The 22,685-nt window shown below is 39.7% G+C and overlaps 2 protein-coding genes across 8 annotated transcripts in view; one reads left to right on the top strand and one right to left on the bottom strand.

The window, feature by feature from the left end:
• LOC123971058 (leukocyte elastase inhibitor-like) overlaps nt 1–6,341 on the bottom strand; it is a 6,887-nt gene extending 546 nt beyond the window's left edge. The window contains exons 1-6 of one of the 2 annotated variants that reach the window (XM_046049616.1): nt 6,159–6,341; nt 3,023–3,160; nt 2,821–2,938; nt 2,547–2,689; nt 2,226–2,393; nt 966–1,040 (exon numbers count right to left, since the gene is read on the bottom strand). In XM_046049616.1, coding sequence (XP_045905572.1) covers nt 966–1,040; nt 2,226–2,393; nt 2,547–2,689; nt 2,821–2,938; nt 3,023–3,160; nt 6,159–6,326 — 810 coding nt within the window. In that variant the 5' untranslated portion in view covers nt 6,327–6,341. Of the gene's footprint in view, nt 1–518; nt 1,041–2,225; nt 2,394–2,546; nt 2,690–2,820; nt 2,939–3,022; nt 3,161–6,158 lie in introns of those variants that run through there. The other variant, XM_046049615.1, reaches the window with a different exon arrangement.
• Nucleotides 1–22,685, top strand: part of mylk4b (myosin light chain kinase family, member 4b) — a 66,049-nt gene that overhangs the window by 6,932 nt on the left and 36,432 nt on the right. The window contains exons 2-5 of one of the 6 annotated variants that reach the window (XM_046049592.1): nt 2,844–2,951; nt 4,093–4,111; nt 4,263–4,365; nt 19,305–19,474. In XM_046049592.1, coding sequence (XP_045905548.1) covers nt 19,410–19,474 — 65 coding nt within the window. In that variant the 5' untranslated portion in view covers nt 2,844–2,951; nt 4,093–4,111; nt 4,263–4,365; nt 19,305–19,409. Of the gene's footprint in view, nt 1–2,843; nt 2,952–4,092; nt 4,112–4,262; nt 4,366–19,280; nt 19,475–22,685 lie in introns of all 6 variants that reach the window. The other 5 variants (XM_046049589.1, XM_046049590.1, XM_046049591.1 and 2 more) reach the window with 5 other exon arrangements.

Raw genomic sequence — 22,685 nt, 5'->3', positions numbered from 1 at the left:
AGCGTTGATCTGTTAGTCATAAATAACACAAAGCTTGAAATATACTTTATGATCTGTTTAGCCAAACTACAGAGAACATTTTCCTCCTTCCACCTTGGTATTTAAACTCACGTGTTGTTTTGCCCACTGAGGTTTTGAAATATTTTATTTATTTATTTTATTTTTGCTGCCACTCCAATACAAATGCAGTAAATGGAGTGCATAAGCATTCAAAATTGCATTTCAAAATCTCATCTGCAGCTTGTTTTTCAAGAAATATCCCAGGTTCCTCTGGATAATGCACAGACCTCACTGCGAACACACTTTACTGGAACTATCGACTGAAGAAACAGCCCTTATGAAAACTCTGATTGTCTCCATTAAAGCAATGTACTCACTTTAAAACCCAGAAGCTTTATTTATCACTTACATTGGCTGATCACTGAATTCAGTCCAGTATTATAACCCACTAATAATTCAAAACTGTAACTCATTCATTGTTTGAATAGTTACATCCATGAATTCAGTACAAAGAGAGGTCAGAAATACAGTCCTTTAATTAGCAAAGCATCACAGAAAATAAAGCCTTCAATTCAAGGATTTTGCATTTTTTAAATCTAAATTGGCCCAACATCTTCCTCCGCTGGTTCAGTCTACTGAGGAGACGAGAACCTGCCGAGGAAGAGGATGGACTTGGTCTTATTGTGCCTGATGAAGAAGAGGAAGGGGTGGTCCGCTGTGAAGTGTTCCTCCCTCAACATACAAAATGCTACCATGCCTGCTGTGGCTGCAGCCGCCTCCGTCCCCTCCTCGTTCACCTCCACAAAGGCCTTGTGGGCTACTGTAGACAGGAAGAGTCCTCTCTCACCGTTCATGCCAGACAAATCGGCCTTCAGCTCACAGAACACATCTGTCATGCCTAGTTTGGCCAGAGGCTCATTCAGCTCGTAGTCTTCCTCCAGCTTGAACTTGGGCAGGTGAACGAGGACTTCTGAGTAGACGTCCATGTTGTCCCTGTTGGTCCAATTGTCCAGCCTATCCAGTGTTAGCTCATTCTCCAGCTGGAATGAAACACATACATATGAACATCTGTAGCTCATTTTTATATTAAGAGGTTTTAAGCATCAGCTTGTAGGTGCTTGTTATTAAATTCTATAATCTGCTCTCTCATTGTCTTTGTTTAGCTGGACTTAATGTTTTTAATATACAGTATGCATATAACCTTTTATTTATCAGGCAGTCTCTTTGAGATCAAGATATCGTAAAAAACCACAAAGGACAAATACATAACTAGACAAACCAAAGCACATACAGCATCAGTGACGATTGCAGGCACCACTAAATAGATTAAAAGTTAAAAGTCTAAAATCTGCTTGTGATATGTCAAGTTTTGAAATTCTCTGTAACTGATTCCATTTCTTAATGGTGCAGAGTAGCGGAGTCTTCCCAAGTTGAGTATTGACCCGAGGATTAACTAGAGGTAAACAATCCTGAGATCCGGTTTGGTGAGCAATGGTTGTGAATTTAAGAAGAGAAGTGAGATTCTGAGGCAGATTTTGCAGGAGACCTTTAAAAATATATAAAAATAAAAATAAAAAAAGGTAGAATGTAGTTCTCTTCTTGTTGCCAAATGAGGACCAGACTCCTTTTCATATAGAAGACAGTTCGATATCTGTATGTGGTTCTTGTTAGACAAAGCAGAATTTAAATGGTTGGAAATGGGAAAAGTGGGTCATTTCAGATGTTATTATTAATTATATAGATTACATAATTTCCAAGAGTGCAGTTGCATTGCAACTTATGTTACACCCCTTGCAAGTATAGTTTGCTCTAAACTGTATTCTTTATTTGGGGTCAGTGGAAGTCCAATACAAGATGAAAAACACAGAATACATATGAACACTTTTTAAGATTTTTACGTCCAATGTATTAGCAAACAATTGCCCATTTACACACCCAGCAAATGTTGATCAACATCAGCACACATTGGCTGTTGTGTTTAAGTCCACCTGATGGATGGAAGTCTGTTTGGTCTCCACTCCTGAGAAAATTATCGGGTTCATTAGCTGCTTTTTTCTATTTTCTTCTACAACCAGTCACCAACTTGTGTGTCTGCAGTTTAGGGTCAGCTTGTTTGCTGAAAACAGCTGTTGGAAACAAGGTTCATAAGAGTGCTGGGGAACTGAACCAAAAGGAAACAGTACAACTGTCTTTTCTTAGGGGGTATTTGTTTTTAGGTTGTGTACCGTCAGCAGGGGGTCAGAGCCGTCTGCAGACTCCTCGGGCAGCAGAATGAACATGCTAAGCTCATCTTTCACATATGGCAACTCCAGGATCTGCAGGCGGAGCTCAGGAACATAGACATAGGGCAGCTTCTTTATCTGGTACATCATCTGGACTGGCTTGGACTCATTCTGATGTGCAAGAAACACCAAAAATCAGGGTTATCAAAAGAAAGTCTGTATTTAGTTTCTGAAGATCAGCTGCACATCTGGTTAAAATGTTAAAATGTTTCCGGTATTCAAACTTTATGTCTCTACATCTGCAAACGTCAACTTAGTTTTCACCTTGTTGACTTTAAAGGGCATCTCTTTGGTGTTTGCCTTATCAAAGCGGCTCATCCAGTTTCCCTTGAAGTAGATGGCATTAACCAGAGCCAATCTTGTCATACTACTGACTGTTCCTGGCTTCAGAAGATCTTTAATCTTATCTGAAAGAAAATACAGGGACAAAGAAACCATCGGACACTGGTTAACAGAGGAGAGGGGCATTGCATCGCATGATTGCTGTAAAATTTTGTATAGGAATGATTTTATGTCCAGTTCAAATGCAAATTTTCACTTTCTGTCTGCTGCTCGACCCAGGTGTTGATCTCCGCTCTGCACGCCTCTGGAGCCCCCGTGAAATCAACAGCCTTCAGGTCTGCCTGGTAGTACTTCTCTGTGGCTTCAAGGAACAGCTGCAGAGAGCAGGTAAGATATTTATTTATTTATTCAACCTAGAGTCTTCTGTCTTCTGTGATAAGTGTGAACTGAAAACTCACCGGGAGGAAGTTTTCAGTTTTTTCTCCATAGAGACGGTTGGCCAGTTTCAGGATGTATGATGCAGATGGTGAGTTGATGTCAGCGTTCAGTGTCTGGAAGTCCGCGTGGACATCTTCACCAGGGTTGAATGCGAGAACCTTTGTGAAAGTGTGGAACAACAGACCATACTCTGGGAAATAGTGAAAATGAAGCTGAAAACGACACAGGAAGGACATTGCACTGTTCTGGAGCTGCTATAACAGCTTATGGTACTAGAAATAAAAAAAATAAATAGTTATTGGACAGTGGCAACATATAACCTTCAACTTACTGTTAAATGTCTGTCAAGTCTGTTAATTAAATCTGCAGGTTATATGATGTGGTAATATCGTCAAGTCTGGATGCTGTACATGATGTGTATTCCTATGTGTTGCTTTTCTTGGTTGCCTGCTATTAGGTATGCCTTTCAGTTGACTGTAATGTTTAGGCGTGTCTGCTGTTTTAGTGTTAGTAATTTATGTGCCTGTTCTACATAATATAAACTATAGGGCCAAAGGCATGTCCCAATACTACATACATACAGTCTAGGACTGTGTTTATGGTTTGAGCTAGGCAACTTACTTCCAATTAAGGAAAATCTTAATGCTACAGATTACAATTATATTTTAGACAGTTTTTCCAACTTTGTATCAACAATCTGGGGAAGGCTCTTTCCTGTTTGTGTCCCCGTGCACAAAGCCAGGTTTGGTGTGAAATAATTTGACTAGACTGCACAGAGCAGAACACCTTGTCATGAACTAAAACGCTACTAACTACTGCAAACCAGGCCGTATCGCCCATCAGTGGCCAACCTCACTAATGCTCTTGTGACTGAACAGGATAAATTCCCTGCAGCCAGGTTTCAAAATCAGGTGGAAAGTCCTCCCAGAGCAGATTAATGCCCATTATTGTGGATGGCATGTCCAAACTATCACATGGGTGTAATGTTAATATGTCTCCACACTTTCAGCCATATAGTGTTTCTATATTTCTGTATACTGTTGTGTACTGAGTATTCATTCTGTAAAATCTTTCTATATTTGGTTCACAGGAGTTTGAACATCACCATGGTACGTCGATAAGAATGGAGAAGGGACAAACGGTTACGTTTAAGCCATTTATTGCCACTGTTCACATGTGAAGAGCAACAGGAGATGCTGTGGCTTGACGGTTATGGTTTTATTTATCACGCACAACCATAGATGTATATCTGATTCACAGAGACAGAGGGCCCTCACATGTGGTTTGTGTTGCTGCCAGCCAGAACAAAGGGAATGGGTGGAGCTTATAAAGAAGACCATTGATTAGGAGTGAGTGAGATCAGGTGAGATTGGGTGGGTCCTTGCCATGGAAATAGGCAGAGGGTTGCTGAATAGTATGGCTCTGTTTTACACATTCAATCATTAATTCATCATCAACTTGCTGAGGCACTGCCGGTGAAAATTTTCCATTTAGTTAAGGCTGGCACACCTCCAACACAGAGTCATTAATCAAAATACAGAAAAACAGACAAACAAAGCTCTGAGGACTTACAGAAAACTTTCAAAAGCAAACAGGTCACATGAACTGAAACTACAACTGCCAGTTTTTACAATCTTCTGCTTTTATTTATATTGTATATTGCATGCCTTTGGTGTGGGAGACCCGGGTTCAATTCCCCACTGTGACCCACCACTGTGTCCCTGAGCAAGACACTTAACCCCTAGTTGCTCCAGAGGTGTGCGACCTCTGACATAAATAGCAATTGTAAGTCGCTTTGGATAAAAGCGTCCGCTAAATGAATAAATGTAAATGTATATGCTCCCTTTAGGCAATATTATTAGTAATTTCAAGGGTATTTCTTATCACTGTTACGCTGATGATATCCAGCTGTTTGTCTCTTTTGGGTCAGATGAGTATGACAAACTGACCAAACCATGCAGCTGCCTCACTGCCATTAAAAGCTGGATGGCTAAAAACTTCTTACAACTGAACACAGACAAGACTGAAGTCCTTATTGTTGCACCCGATTGTATAGCTCCCTCGATCACTCAGCATATTGGATCACTTTCGTCAGCAGTACAATCAAATCTGACCCAGTTGTGTTTCTTTCATTTAAGAAACATTGCCAAACTCAAACCTGTTGTCTCAAAAACAGAATTTGAGATGACAATCCATGCTTTTATTTCTTCCCGCTATGATTATTGCAACTCCCTTTTTGCGTCTCTCAGCAAGTCGTCCCTGGACCGTTTACAAATGGTCCAAAATGCTGCTGCAAGGCTGTTGACCAAGTCCAGCCGGGGAGAACTCATATAACACCCATTCTGTCCTCTTTACATTGGCTCCCTGTTACATTTAGGATTCAATTCAAAGTGCTTGTTTTAACATACAGAGCACTGCATGGTCAGGCACCCGTGTACATCTCCGACATGCTGCATATTACCACTAGGCCACTAAGATCCTCAGACCAAGGCCTACTAGCTGTACCGCGCGCACGTCTCAAAACTAGAGGTGACCGTGCTTTCCAAGTGGTTGCACCAACACTGTGGAATACTCTTCCGTCAGACCTACGCTCTGAGGTCTCAGTCGAAGCATTCAAAAATCAGCTGAAGATTTTTTTATTTAAACAGGCCTTTGTCTCCCTGTAAACTTCTAACTATGAATATTCATGCTCTCTTTAAAATACAAAATGTCTTAATTTTGATTATTTATGCGCCTGTTAATAGACACAAATACATTGATTATATTGATTGATGTTTGATGCTTATGTATGATTGTCTGATTGCTCCACTGTTTTATTGTTGCTCTTATATCAGTTATTATTTTTATCATTGTAAAGCACTTTGTGTCCTGCTCTGTGAAAGGTGCTATATTAAATAAATTTTACTTACTTACTTACTTTTAAGCAAACATTACTTCTTTCAGAAGCATTTACAATGAGGTCAAAGTACAGGTGTCATTGGACTTCGCCTGTCTCAAGACACACCTTTCAGTCTGTGCCTAGATCCACACCTGGCCCAATAGAACATTAGAACTGTTTTATGGAAACAGGCCTTTTTTTTTTATAATTGGACTATAAGTTATGCAGGGTGTCAGGTGTTGGAGTAGGTGCATGTAATAGAGAGACCGTGTGCTGACCTGTTCCATCTGAGCAGCAGTGTTTCCTTTAGCGCCCAGATAAACCATAGCCAGGGCTGAGCTGATGCTCAGCGGGGAGAGAAAGATATTCCCCGTGGGATTCTCTTGGCTCAGAATGCAGAATAGCTCCAAGGCAAAACATGTGTTTGATTTGCTGATGGCGGCCATGATGATGTTCGGTTTTCCTGTAATGAGCAAAGGGCATTTTAAATCAATAATTATAATTATAAATATAGGCCAAAATATAATTGCATATTACAGATTTAAATGTTAACAGAAATGCACCTAAATTATATCTCATAGGTCATGGTGTTTATATGAAACAAATCTAAAAACATCCTCCGATAAACAACTGACAACACCCACTGAAACAGAACTTACTCCACTACATTTCATACCTTAAAGTTACACATCACATTAAGAAGAAATGTGACTGAAAGTTAAGGGGAATTTTCTGATTGATTACGCTGGATTTTATTATTTTATTTTATTATTTTATTTATTTTTATTTGTTAAGAAATATAAATAGGGCTATTGTTACAATGTAGCAATCACATGTCTACATTATGGCATTCTCAACGTTGTGCAGTCCTGTTGATAGTTTTACTGTGTTTTACCAGCCTATTTCTGACAAGAAAACAGACAAGAAAAGGAAGTAGGCCTATGCTCCAATAGCCTACTGCACACAAGGCCCACTGATGTTAATGATGTTCTTGGATAATCCTTAGCTGTGTATTAAGCTATGACAATATGACCACTAGTCTGTTGTGATAGAGAGAGACTGGGTGCATCTGTTCACATTGATTTCAATAGTAGATAGCTTATTATAATGTCCATTGGTGTCAATGTTAATAACCTACATGTTTTAAGTTTTGATATAGACTGGCACACCATCGGGCATGTGGTTGGGTGTGGCCCCCGCTGTGCCAGGCATGACCATTAGCCTAATCAGCCTGTGAGAGCCTATCAGTTTTCACAGAAGCATGTACGTTCAGATCGGTTCAGATACGGCGAGTGTGTTGTGCGCGTGTATAAAGTGCGTGCATCACAGGCCTATGTATCGACAGGCTACATTACCTGATATTCCTTCCGCAAAGAACGAAGAGCGTTCTGCTCGCAGACAGTCAGCGTCCAAACAAGTGAAAGCCAAACGTGGAGACAGTCAGCAGTCCGAAAAAAATCCCCCCATATAAGAGACACCGCAACGTCCCGTGGCTGTGTTTGTGGGTAAATCCAGAACAGAAACTCTGCCCAGCAGTCTGGCTGGGACGCGTGATTGCGCGATAAGTCACTGACTGGTGACAAATAGGCCTACATGCCATTATAGTGAATAACAAACCAAATAAAGCGCATTGAAAAAGTTTGCACACCATTTAGCACAATTCTGTATGCTATAACTTTTATTGAAATTATTAAATGTTTATGTTTTACTATATGTATGCATGCAAACGGATGGAGGCAGGGTCATGTACATTTTGCTGCTAATACTTTTGTACTTCTCCTGTGCAATTTTAAATGAAGGACGTTTACTTGGAGTAGTTTTACTGGTACTTTTACTTAGTAGAAGATCCCAGTATGCTGCTTCTTCCACCACTGCTGAGATATTTACTACTACTACTACTAATAATAATAATAATAATAATACATTTTATTTGATGGCGCATTTCATGGCACTCAAGGTCACCTTACAACAAGAAGCAAAAGTACATGGCATCATAAAAATAGCAAAAAACAAAAGGAAAAAAATTATTTAAAACATCAACAGTCAAAATGAGAATCGGTGGTAAAAAGATTAGTTTTGAGCGCAGTTTGTAATAGAGTCCATTGTATGGAAGTGTGGGGGGAGAGAGTTCCAGAGTTTGGGTGAAGCATAGGAGAAGGCCCTAGCACCCATTGTACTGAGGTTGGCGGTTGGTAGTGTCAAAAGACTTGCTGTGGAAGACCTGGAAGAAGATGGAGTGTAGGTCTGAATGAGGTCAGTGAGATAGGTAGGAGACAGATTGTGGTGGGATTTAAATGTTAGTAATAATATTTTAAAGTTAATCCTTTGTGATAAAGGGAGCCAGTGTAGTTGAATCAGCAGAGGAGTGATATGTTCTGTGGACTTGGAGCGTGTTATGATCCTTGCTGCAGCATTTTGGATGAGTTGCAGTCAATGAATGAGTTTGTTAGGAATGCCTGATAAAATCGCATTGCAGTAATCAATTCGTGATGTGACCAAGACATTTACTAGGACTTCCGTTGAGTGTTGAGTTAGAGCAGGGCGTAGTCTGGAGATGTTTCGTAAGTGGAAAAAGGCAGTCCGGGAAACGTTATTGATATGGCTGGAGTAAGAGAGGGTACTGTCCAATATTACACCGAGGCTCTTAACCTGTATGGAGACAGGTATGGCAGTTCCATTAATAGGGAGTGAGCTGGTGTTGGTTTTTGACAGAGTAGATTCTGAACCAATGAGCAGTAGCTCAGTCTTACTATTGTTGAGTTGTAGGTAATTTGTTGTCATCCATGTCTGAATGTCATGTAGACAGACAGTGAGTATACTGGAGGGGAGTGTGGAGCTGGGGTTTGTGGACAGATAGAGCTGTGTATCGTCAGCATAACAGTGAAAATGGATGTTGTAGCGCCGGAAGATGTTGCCAAGAGGGAGGAGGTAGATGATAAATAATTGTGGTCCTAGCACTGAACCCTGCGGTACTCCATAGTGGACTCTGGAGTTTTGGATTTTTACATACTGTGACCTTTCTGAGAGGTAGGAAGAAAACCATTCATAGACAGTGCCCCCAATTCCTATATTTGCCAGGCGGTCCATGAGGATAGGATGTGATACTGTGTCAAAAGCTGCTGTGAGGTCCAGTAGGATGAGAATGTAGAATAGACCGGAATCTGCTGCACGGAGGAGATCGTTGCAACATTAATGCAACAGGTTTTCCCACATTAATTTTTATGGAGTTTGGGACGGAGCCAGATTGAGAAAAAATGAATAGTGTGGAATGTGAGGAAGTGTAAAAGCTTAAGGGATGAACAAAAGTACCTTATTGAACATCACTTAAAAAATGAAAACAAAATTAGTCATTCTGCCATTTTTTGTCAAATTACTTTTGACAACCTTATACTCACTAGACCTGCTGGTAAGTGGATCAGGTGTTTCTTTTCACTATGGTTCAAGGTAGACATCCACTGAGTAAATTTAGATTTTATGCAATGGATTATCTTTTTTTTTTACTCATAAAGAGTAGGGCGTATAGGGCTTCAGCCAAGATATAACAATGGTTGCTCTTTAGAAGCGTTTCGTGTGTAGAAAGGTGTGTCTGTGCGATGATTTACTTTATAGAGATTATATCTTGTCTCCACCCGTCACAGAGGCTTTCAGTATAGCCTTGGCAAACACTTACACATGATAAATATATCTGATTCATGACAACCCTTGGACTCCAGACCTCACTCTTACATAACCACATTCCTATAGATTGTGACACTATAGGAGCCCTCCTTCCCTATTTCATCCTATACAACTGAATATTTATAATGTCTCAGTGCATATACTTTAATTACAATCCTTCTCAATCAACATTTACAAACAACATTAGAATATTTACAGCAGATGTAGGGCCCAGCAGCCTTTAATACTGAATAAAATCCAGAGCGGGAAGCCTTTTGTCACTGCAAGTAGAGGAAGTTCTACTCATAGTGGTCTTTGTACACCTGAGCCATTGTGAGAGAGGTGCTGGCTGCAGCAAGTAGTAGGCCAGAGTTTGCAGCAGAGCCATCTGGTTTCTGATAATGGTGACAAACTGAGTCATGGTGAGTTCATGTGGCACCAGGAGCTTGGTTTCATCCAGTCAACTTTTCCCTCTTGTTGGGGAGTTTTGACTCTTTCCCTGCCACTTCTTGTTGATTTTCCTCTGTTTTTTCTGCAGCTGGGTTTTCTCAAACAGAGGTATGTTGAGTTTGAATAATATACTACTTTTGTTACCTATGCTAAAACAACTCTTCCCCATACCGTAGTTTAGGAAATATAAACATGTTTTTTCTGTTTTTTTCATTTAACAAAACACATCATACTGCCCCATTCGTCAGTGTTAAATAAATAACTTTCCCTAAATTAATTATGCTCTAAAATTAAATAAGTGTTTTTATTTAGATCAGGAAATATCTAGTCAAATGAGTACCCTGAAATAGCTGAAAAACCTCACCAAGGACTTTATGCCAACATTAGATACTTGATGATTTAAGTGCATTTATGTGCCAACCTGGGCCCTAAGCAAACTTTCCTTCTGACAGAAAGTGGAAAATGAACAATAACAAAATAGGTAAATAATCACAAAAAACAGAGGTTTAACATCGGTTTTCCACTAGAGGGAGCCAGTGAGCTGCGTTGTCTTGGACAAGATGTCTTGTGTCTGCGGTTGTCTACTCTTCAGTCTGCACATGCACCTGCATCAGAATATTTTTTTCCCCAAAACGAGCCCTACATGGGCGTTATTATGTCTGTATGAAGGTGTGGGTCCTCAGGGTCTTCCATGTTTAGAGCTTGAGTAAACACATAAAAATTACAATTGAAGAGAAGCATATGGGTTGGTCATTATAAATATTGCAGTCATTAATCATTCAGTTTGATATCTTTTTTATTTGACTTGAATATGACATTAACGGGGTGGTGATGACGAAGTGGATTACACACATGCCTTTGGTGTGAGAGACCCGGGTTTGAATCCACTGTGAGACACCAATGTGTCCCTGAGCAAGACACTTAAACCCTAGTTGCTTCAGAGGCGTGCGACCTCTGACATATATAGCAATTGTACGTCACTTTGGATAAAAGCGTCAGCTAAATGAATTAAAATATAAAAAAATAATAATTATACATAAAATTGTCTTCTTAAAAGGCACAATAATTCATTGCAGTTGCAATCCAGTGAACCTAGTTATCATCATTCAATGTTTTGAATATTACTTCCCATTAAATACATTTTTATTTGTTGTTCTTTTGTTCATTTTTTGTTTGTCATTGAGATTTTTATTTTTTTCCATCAGGCTCTGCATGTTTTCATGACATTCAAAATGGTATCTTATTTTTCACTATGGTAAATAATTACCATTTGTTGTAATTTACTAGCATGACGTTGAGAATGGCTGCAGCAAAGACATTTCTACTGCATGAGAATAAACAATTTTACAGATTCTTTTGGGCCTCCTAAGCTTGTCCTTCCCCTTTTACCCTTCTGAGTAAGCCTCAGTCCCTCCCTCTCTGAGCGGTTCTGTTCTTGCAGTTGACATTGGCATTTCCATTAGCAGCAGCATCTTTTTATTCTGTCAACATAGTCCATCACCACACCCCTGATCTCGGCCACGAGGGGAAACTGAACATAGAAACGGGGTTAGCCTTGAAGCATGCGATGTCAGACCGCACGTGAAAAAGTGCATGTGCAGCTACTGCAGCAGTAGCAGGAAAGCTACTCGGACTATTGAGGTACAGTATATTGTTACCTATTGCGCACATAATAAAAACTATTTTTGTTTCTCCACCGTGGGATTAGGACCTCATATGGATCACCTGGCATGCTGACGGGGTCAAGGGTGATTTTACTGATATATTAATATTTACTGAATGATTTTTCAAGATAGGATTGATGAAATAAGTTTTACAAAATCTCTTCACACGATACATTTAATTACGTGTTCACTTAAAATATTAACATCTGCTCTTAAGTATCTTTCAAGTAAAAATAAAAAATCCATGATGTTTCATACAGCCACATACAGTATACAGTTTATTCTGTATTTGCTTGTTCCAAGACTTTACCCAAAAGATATGAAGATAAAAATCTGAGTGAATTATTCCATAAAGCCATGTTTTTTATGGCTGCAGCATTGCTTCAAAAGGAATACCCTTTATATTACATATTGTGTTGTATTACATAGCATAGCGTTGGTAGAGTTGGTAGAATTTATGTTCAATTTGTAAAAATGTAACCAATTCTGGGGCTGTAATCATTGTTTTGACACATTTTTTTATTTTTAACTTAACCCATGTCTTCCCATATAAACTTTGAGGTATATTCACATAGGTTTAGTTCTGCACTTCATTAAAGTTCATGCAGCAGCTTGTGATGATCGCCCAAATTTTGTTGTTATAAATAAGAAATAGTATAGTTTTTTTTCATTCCATTCCGCTTAAAGTGGCTATAATCAGTATTTTTAGATTAGCAATGCATCAAATCATAATGTGAAAATGATGTGACACTGAGAAAGAGGTAGCTCATACTGATGAACCTACAGAGAATTATTACCTGAATCTGCAGCTCCCCGCAGCTTAACAGAGCTCTGTAGTGAGTTTCATGAGTAAGCTGTTTTTACAAGCTATGTAGTACTCCTGAACTGACCTAGAATCCGATGGTGGCACACTTCTCTATTCAATATGTTCAACATGTTACACTTGAGAGGAAGGAGATGTTGGCAGAGTATCTGACCTTTCATAAATCTCAGCATTGTTATTCTGATTTACTTACGAGTGTCAGATAAAAGCATACCGGCTTGCCACCAGCAGCAGTGGGTGGAGGCAGGGATGAGTGTGTGTTTGTGTGAGGGGTGTGTATTTCACACTGTTTAACTTACTTTACCTTTGTCCTTCAGCAAGCACATGAAGGACACTCTAATGCCCCAGACTCACAGTCAAACAGTTATAAACTCTCAGAGACCACAGCATACAATTACAAAACAAATAAAGGCCTGTATCCCTTAAAGCCTGCATGCCGAGCTGCGGCAGCCGCGACACAGGAGGCCTCAGCTGGAAAAACAGGAGTCTGATTAAGTGATGTTGTGGAAAAAAATCTAAGAGAGAGAGTAAACAGATGTGATGAGTTGTTTGTTCCACAACAATGGTGGACGTCGGTGTAAAGCCGAGGGCTAACAGCTTACCTGTACTGAACATGAATTTCTGGGACATCAAATATAACTTGATCCAAAGCCTGAGCTGTCCCCGGAAGTTCTTGGATGAAGCCAGAGGTTACAGTTTGACAGGTCACTTACGGTGGCCTTACTTTGCCTTTTAAAGCTAAATAAAAGGAGTTCCACTCCCCTTGGCTGTACAGAGCTTTGTAGGAAGTTTCAGTTCATTGTTGGATTGGTTTTACGGTTATGGTTCACTCTCTCTGCTCTAATAGCATCTTTTTCGGCAGCAGCAGACCACTGTTTTAAGATAAAAAGCTTTTAAAAGACACTGTACACAACCTGCTCAGCACAAAACAGCAGACAGACACAGTAAGCGATTAGCTGGTGAACATAGTGGAGCGTTTGGCAGCTAAAGAGCCACATAGTTCCCTCAGGAGCTGGAAGAGACCCAAAACAGAGCTTAGCTAAGAAGAAGTAGCCTACTGAGTTATATTCATCAGGTGGACAGTACTCCAAATGAATGATAATGTGTGTAACTGCTTGATGTGTAGATTAGCCAAAAAGTAGTTCACCATATAAACTTAAAAGGTGATTGGTGATGTTTCTGCACTTCAAGTGGCCAACAAACATTATTGAAGGTTTAGGTACAGCGCTGGAGTCAAGACATGTTTGACCTGGCTTAGAATAAAGACTGTTGTTTAAAGTTCTGTAACAATTAAACAAACTGAATTTGTGTAAATTAGCGAGCTTAAGAAGTTGTTATGCTAAGCTAGGCTTACCATGTCCAGACTCCATCTGTGTACTTCACACACAGACAGAAGGAGTTGATCTTATCACCTGACTCTATAGGAAAGAAATCAAGTACGGCCTTTTCCAAAATGTTTCTTTAAATTATTTTTGGTCACAAAATAAATGCATTTGAAGTTGTGTTGTGTCAACCTGATAAATATATATATATATATATATATATATATATATATATATATATATATACGAGTGTGTCTATATCTATAACACACAATATCAGGGTAATTAGTTCATGGCATATCACCAGATACTAAGCTTCAAACTGACCTCATATTGCATGCATGACTTTTTTGAGTTAATATCCCCTTAGACGCAATTGAATAAAGTGTTATGTACTTGATACTGATTCTGTAGCGATTCAGCTGCCCAGTTTGAACCAACAGACGGCGAACACTGTGTGCCAGCCATTTCTGTGTTTGCTCAGATTTCTATGGCTATTTAGCTTAGCGCTTACATGTCCGTCAAAGAGCTTGTTTGTAATGCTCTTATTTGCAGAATTACATCTGATATTGCTGCTACAGAACCTCAGATGGTAACTTGTGCCATCTGCAATCAGTGCCAACATGCTATGGTTACTGTATGTAATATCATACAGCAATCATTCAGCAAAGTATAGATTGGTCAAATAACATGTGTGCAGTATGTGTCTATAAATTGCTGAGACAGTGGTTTGCAAAGTTTAGCCAATAGACTGTACAAAAGAAGTGGATGTAGCAACAGTAATGTCACCTATTGGTTTGTACCGTTTTGGAGCCTCGAGTTTGGCATTTTGGCCATATATTGTTTTTTCTGGAACCAGAAGAGACCATATATTTAGACAGGAGGGTGGAGCTAGCTAGCTTGGTTAGCAAAGGTGCTCCTGGAATTTACGTTAACTGGGATATTAATTGGGATTGGGAAGGGTCAAAGTTCTTAGACAAAAAAACTGACAGCACCCAAAAACAAGTTAAATGGCTAGTTAAATGTACTCAGTGAAGTGGATACGATTTGCCTCTACCCTGATTAACAGGTCACAGTGGTACCAACGTGTCACTCACAGGGTAGCCACACCCTGAAGTATACCCTGCTTTATCCTCTATTTTCCTCTAACTAGGACCATAATTTACAAAAAAAAAATATTCTTCTGTATTGTAGAAAACTTGAAACTAGCCATTGGGACCATAAACTCATTAGGAAAGTGTTTACTGAGTAATAAATCAAGTGAGAAGTAGGGTCATTTTGGCATAGACTTCTATTTCGCCCCCTGTTGGCCATTAGAAAGAATGCAGTTGTATGGCACTCCCGCATTGGCTTTGCTTTTCGCACAGGTTTGCTGCTTTGTTCGTTCTGTTTGGCTGGAGACACAGTGTATAATGAAAGTATGCGATAAGTTATAGCAGACCTCAGCAAGTAGAAAGTTATTAGTACGATGTCTTGTGAATTTGACTATATTGTAGCAAGCAGTAATGCACACCTAAGTGTCCCATTATAAGAAAGTAAAAAATGAAGTGGGGGTAAAGATCATTTACATATAATAATCAGCCACTTCGTTTGTAAAAACTTTGTCTGTGATCAGTTTAACCCATGGTCAAGTTCCTTTCCCAACATTTTTATGAAATTATTGAAAGTATTTTGCTATGGTTCAGAGCAAAACATGTATAAACATTAATATATCACTTTGCTTTGATATACTGTATATCCCAATCCCACGTAGAGTCTTGACCCAGAGGTTTAGAAACTCTGTAAAAGGCATTGATCACCAACTGGAGTTCCTGGTTTACTAGTCTATATATTTACCACTTCATCATCACTTGACTTAAGCTAAGCAGTTTTACAGTGTACTGTACTGACCATGAATGCACTTCAGGTCAAGGCAAATACGGGTGCCCTCAATCCTGTCAGCTGAGGGAAGTAGCCTCTACAGCCGACTGCCGTGGTCAGCTGGCATGCCAGCATCATTGTGTGCCCACACAGCTGTGACCTTCTCAGGGATCACAAAGGAATCTGCCTTCCTGATTGAGATCCCACGTAAGATTAAGTGCGGCCCCTGGAAAATGTGTGTCAAGTGTACAGTGTGTCAACCGCCGGCCTCCAAAGTGTGCGTCTTTTGTTTTGCATCTCGCGTGCAGTCAGTGCCTGAAAGATTTACACAATGTCAGTGGCCCTCGCAAAATCGTGATATGATACATCTTTAAAACTCTGCCGCAACCATACCAGACAGTTTACGCAGCATATTAGGCTGAAAATACCTCACAGTAAACGCAGCTGTTAAAATTGACCTCATCGTGTCTGCTTCATTACTGGGAAACTGTGTCACATGGCTCTGTTGAACAATGAATGATTGCAAAATTGGTTTATTTCATGAGATCTTTCTTATCATGGACAGTTTTTACATTTCCTAAATGCTTTATCTTGAATACACCTAGTTTTCAACTTAACGGTTCAGTGTGTAATATTTAGGAGGATCTATTGACAGAAATGCAATGTAATACACATAACTATGTTTTCAGTGGTGTATAAAGACGGCAGAGACAATGAACTGTTTTATTTTCATTACCTTAGAATGAGCCATTTCTATCGGCATACACTCCTCTTACATAATAATTATCTTTATTTGTATAGTGCTTTACATCACAAGCACTTAAACAAGTAAAATATAAGTAAATAAATAAACATACAATACAGCAGCATATAAGCCACAAGCTCAAAACACAGGTATTAAAACTGGAAAAAGGTAGCAGGCAGGGCTATAATATGAAATAAATACATAAAGAAAAATGTGTGTAATCAGTTAAAAGCAAAAGCATGAAAGTAGGTCTTGAGCTGTTTTTTAAAACTTTCAAAAGAAGTAGCTTCTCTTACTTGTAATGGGAGTTTGTTCCAAGCCATTGACGTATAAACTCTTGCTGCCGCATTTTGAGTTAGTTGTAGCCTATGGGTGCACCAGTAAATAGTGCATTACAATAGTCCAGTCGTTAAAAAACCTAAAAAGCATGTTATAACTTTTTGGCATCTTCCAAGGCGAAGTAGAGTCTAACTCTTGGCAATGTTTCTTAAATGAAAAAATGCGACCTTTGTAACACTGTTTGTAAAATGTGATTTAAAATCCAACTCAGAGTCAATAAGGACACTCAGGTTTTTGACAACACTCTTTTCCTGCACAGCCAGACATTGCAATCTATTAGAAATAATTAGTTTTTGTGTCTAAGAGCCAACAAATAAGAAGAACAACAAGTAACGTAGTAGTAAAAGTAGTTGTTGTTTGTTTTGAAGAAAGAAGAGAAGTGAAATTTGGACAAATGGCGCACAAGAGCCAACAGACCATATTGGCCACCTTAGCTTCTCCTGCGCAAAGGGAAAGGCAGGGGGGAGAGGTGACTGATGGTGCAGTCATGTGCTGCCGGAGTAATCAGAATCTTTTTTTCTTCCTTAAATCTTTATTGCAAAAAGAGAACTAAATTGTATTGGATGTAAAGAAAAATACACTTTTCTTTATAAATACACATCTCAAAATGAGTTATAGTGCTGTTTGTGGAAACATTTGAGTGTTGTTATAGCTGCAACTCACCTTGTTGGCATTTTTTACCCACAAAAAAGCTTTAATTGGTGTAAAATGCTTTGAAATAAACACATTCCCTGTGACCTACTGTACGCAGGGCATACAGAGTGTGTTACAATGGGTTGTCACATTTCCTGTGCCATACACTACTATTGTCCCGTGATAATCTAATTGAGTGTGAGCTAAATTTAACACAAGCGGAATACAAACATTTGGCCCAGGGCAACACTCTGGCTGACATAAAGCACTGTTAAACCCTACAGCAACATGCACCGGTGTAACCAATTAGCACGTAGAGAGAAGGTAGAGGGACAGGAGGGCGACAGAGGAGTGAGGGAGAATTCAGTGTCAGCACTGATGACTAAAGACTGAGCTCACTAATGGGAAGGTCAGGACAACAACATATGCTGATGATGAATACAACAGATGATAATGAGACAATCCTGGGAAAGGCTGGTGCTCGAGAAACGTGCTTCTCACTGTAAAATTGTTGTTTTTGGCGAATGTTGACTCTAGCCACTAATCCATAAACTGAAAATAATTATTCTAATCATGTTTCAGAGATTTAGTTAAGTTATTTAATGACAATAATAATAATAACCCAAAGTGAGTTTGAAAGTTTGGCAGAAACTAAGTTGTTAAACTGTCTAGTATGGCCGAGTCTATTTGTGTGTGCGCATGTCTGTGCTGTGCAATGATCCTTTGGTTCAACTAACATGACATGGATATGCTGTTCTCTTTTATTTGTATACCTGCGCAATGGACGTTTCCTCTTCTTTCTAAGAATATTTGTTATGAAAATGTTGTGCATTAGTTTCATGTGTTGATCCCAAATATGACAATAATAATAATCCTGTTTAAACAAACAGATTAGCTGCTATAATCAGTTGTTCAAATCAGTTGTTCACATGATGAAACGTGAAAGCTGTTTCTCATAGTGATGAACCCACAGATAATTATCACCTCACTCTGCAATTCCCTTCAGCTTTACAGAGTTTTTTAGCGTCTTTCAGCTCATTTATCTGTTTTCTGGCCTTCAACTTCACTGTTTTGGTTCACTCTAACTCTCAACAGTGTAGTTAATAGTAACCACAGCAGGCAGTGTTTTATATAATAGTTCAAAAAACTGACAGCACACCAACTGCCGAGCACCAAACAGCAGGAAGACAAAATTAGTGACACGCTGGTGAACACAGTGGAGCATTTAGCAGCTAAAGAGACAGATATTTCCCCCAGGAGTTGGTGACCAAAACAGAGTTAAAATGAGAGTGAATATTGGACATAAATGAATGCAGCTTATGTTGCTCTGCAGATGTATAAATAAGCAACTGTTTGCTTGCCCCAATCTGTACCTTTGCTAAATGATTTTTCCCCAGCAGATTTTCAACCACACTGCATTTGATTAGCTAGTACTCATTGCCTCCATTGGTTAGGTTGGCTAAGGTTAGGGTTAGAGTGGGGTTAGCCAATCCGAGGCAGAGTAGGGGGCAAGACTTGATGCAAAGCTGGAGTCTGTCAAGTGAGAGTTGTTGAAAATGCGCCTTTGCTCCTTCATTTCAGCCCGCTGCCTCCCCCACGCTGTATCTCTCTCCCTCTCTGTCTATCATCCCTCCTCTTGCAGAGACACATGGCACTCTGGCATGCCACTCATTCCATTTTAACCAGCCACATTCCCTGGAACACTTCTGCTCTGTTCCTGCTTGTGGTCCCTGAGTCCCAGAGCAAATCCCCCCCCCCACTCCACCTCTCACACCACCCCCACCCCCACCACCTCCACCCCCAACCCCGGGTGCTTATCCCTGGGCGTCTGTGGCTCCCACTGCAGAGAGCCACAAGCAGCCACAGCTTCCCATTGAGCTGTCTCTCCTGATCTGTCTGTCTGTCAGTCACACTGGATCAATTTGTCATAGCCGCCTGGTCTGTGTGGGAGGAAGAGAGCATCCAGCAGCAGGAGCTAAAAAGATAAACGATTGGAGGAAGAGAGGAAACCTGGAGAGACGGACTCCATCACACCCATGAGAGACATGGGAGGAAAGGAGAAGAAGGTTTTGGTCATTGCAAATGTGCCCAACTACCAGGGGTGAGTCTTCTGGGGTTTTAATTTTACCATGCAGAGAGTTAAGCACAGAAGTCTCATGCACATATGAAATATTGTTGCAACTCTGGCATATTTTCACTATCCCTAGTTGGAATAGTTGAAGAGACATTTTGACTTGCCTACACTCATTACTTGTGTTATTCTTCAGAAATGTAAAGCAATCTTAAACTTGCATAATGACCATGTTTTGAATTCTAACACCTCTTTTCCTGTGGTATCAGTTACACCGAGTGCAAGGTGCCGCTTGTCAAGTTACTCTGAACACTGATTTATTTTTCTCCTTAGGAAAAATAAATCAGTAGGCTTAGTTTGAAATAATATATTACAAAAAAAAAATTCTTCTCAAGACATAATTGTAAAAGTCATTAAAAAAAAGACCTCCTACATCATACTGTCAGGGTTGTGTCATTTTGTAGATTTATGTGCAATAGCTCAACAAACTGGCCAAAAACACTGATCTATTTTTCCGAAAGAAAAATAAGTGAGAGAATAATTTTATTAAATTTATTTTTGGTTACTAAAATACTAATACTAATTACTAAAAATTACTAAAATAAGAGAGCTGTTTGTTGTTGGGGAAATGGAAAAGTACATGGGAGTTCTACAGTTACACTCTTCTGCAGAGGTTGCTAAGTTGTTGTCAGTGTGACGAACTGGATCGGCTGTGGCCACTGAATATGTCTGTTAGGGCACAAATAAGTGTGTATATCTATGCATACAGTATCGCCTGTCTGTGTACGTACGTATCTGTATATGTATCAGAGAAGCCTGTAGGGAGTTACTGTACCCATGTGTTCCCTGTGCATGTGTTTATTTATGTGTCTATGTGTATATGGCAGTTACAGCAGAATTTCAGGGTCGCCCGGGTTCGTTAACAATTTGGCTCTGTCCTAAGAGAACATCCTTAGTCCAACTATTTGCATTGGACACTCCTGAGAGTAATGGCGATGAAATGTTGATCAGGACTTGGCTTTGGCCACGATGAAAGCTGCAGGGAGCTGGCAGGCTGGAAAGGAGGGAATGTCAAGTTTAGACGGAGAAAAATAAACCTGTTGATCACTTGATATTAGTGTGTCGGGCAGTCAACATATTTAATATGATGCCTATTAACTTGAAAAGTGGCTGCGGTCACTTGGGTATCCTCTCTAATGAAGGAGGGTAGACTGGGAAATATGGTCAGTATTTATCTTTTTTTCTGGTGAACAAGGTTGCAGTTGAACAGTGTGTACTTTAGCAGGGAATTTGGAGAAACACACTTGAGGCCTCTTTAAAAGTCTTTTGACCTCATGTGTACTGTATTTTCTGACTTTTGTTTTTGATATTTTAACCCTGATCTTGGCTTGAGTTGAGACCAAAAACAAATTTGGTTGGGCAGTAATTTTTTGTACTGTTATATTCTCTTCTAAACACACACACACACACACACACACACACACACACACTCAGAGACACCTCCCCCACATTCCTATGGTTTAAAGGCTTTGATGGCTGTTTCCATGCGACTGCTAAACCAGGAAAACAGAGGCCCCTGCGAGAGAGATAGCACCCTGGAGTGAAGACTGTCCAATTGAGGCCATCCCTCCTACACAGACGGTCTGTCCTGGCCTGATACTTAAAAAAAGTCCTCTAATCTGCCCTGTTGCTGTTTCTGTACCATGCTCACATGTAACAAACAAACCCTAGCAGAGTTAGGCCTTGGATTAGCTACACACTTTTAAATAAGTATGTACTATATACATAATGCATGCACACACAAGCAAACACGCATGCCGCAGACTCTGTGTCTCCCCTCGCCACTTATTGTTATCTTAGCTGAGAGCAACTGCGATGTCTGCTCGCCTATCAGCGGAGACACAAAGCAAAAATTTAGATTGTTTTTCTTTTCTGTGCTGTGTGAAATTATTACCGGGCAGAACTAGCTCACCCTTCAAAAACCGCATGTGATAAAATAATATACTACATAAAGAGACATTACAATTTTTACTGTTGCTCTAGGTTTTCAAATAACAACAAAATTGCTACCTCAACATCTGGGTAGGGTCCCAATTACTTTTAGGGTAAAGACACTGATGTGTTCACCCTAGTTTATCTCAAAGGTCAAAAGCCAGTCATTGCTAATCTTTGTCAAAAATCAAACCATACTCTCTTATTTGCATGTTTTACCTTGTCAGCTATAAAGATAGTTACAAACACAAACAAGAGTTACAAAAGAGTGTAAACCAGTCACTTCTCGGTTAATCAATAAATAGCGCAATTGTGTAAGCTAACTGCTCATTAAATCACATTTTCTACGTGTTAAATACACAAGCATAAGAGTTGTTCAAAGGCATATTTCATAATGCAAGGCTAACCGTTTATTCCTGCTTCCAGTCTTTGAGCTAAGCTGGGCCAAAAACAAACTTCATCCTTACCCAAATCTTAATATGCGCAGAATATGTTTTTTTCCGGAGCACACATTTTTCTTGTGGGCCTGATTAGTACCAGTATATTTTTTATTGCAGTAGTTTCTCATTACACTCTTTACGATCCCTGTACTATTTTGTGTCTTTTACAAGACATAAAGTGGAGTGACACAGATGAGTGTTGCATTGTCACCTGTTGCTTTCGTCTTTCATAGCGTCTCTCTTTTTAAAGCTGTCCATTGTCCCCAGCTTGTACCTTGTACAATTAGCCTGTTACAATAAACCCACAGCTATGTACAGACTTTGATACAGCATTTGGCCTCAGTCCTGAACATGAGAAATTAATAGTACAATACTAAAAATATCCTGATGGTGTCCCCTCCAATTAGCATTATTGTCACAATCAACACTTATCATGTGTACAGTTTTTCTTATTCCTTTAACCCCCATAGACAAGCAGCATAAATAGATTTTCGGGATATTTAATGCCTGTGGGAAGGCTTTAACACTGATGTTTCCTCTCATCACTTTGTTCTTGTGGCACATTTGCCATTTTAGGGCGATCTTAACGATGCTAACCCTCCCTCCTTTTATTCAGCTGTTCTTTACTCATACATTTGAGGACTCACACAGTCCCCGGGGTCTTCATGATTCATGGCTACTTTAAGTGTTATGAAACACATGAGGTTCTTCCTATCAGTTACATGAGAGGATTATGATGGAGAAGAGAGATAGGAACCCCCTTGCTATTTTATAGAGGGGGATTACTAAGGGCTGCCAAGCAAAGTAAA

Source organism: Micropterus dolomieu, linkage group LG05 (genome assembly GCF_021292245.1).
Source record: "Micropterus dolomieu isolate WLL.071019.BEF.003 ecotype Adirondacks linkage group LG05, ASM2129224v1, whole genome shotgun sequence".
Lineage (NCBI taxonomy): Eukaryota > Metazoa > Chordata > Actinopteri > Centrarchiformes > Centrarchidae > Micropterus > Micropterus dolomieu.
The sequence above is the reverse complement of the archived record's forward strand: the minus strand, read 5'-3'. Positions and strand labels throughout refer to the sequence as shown.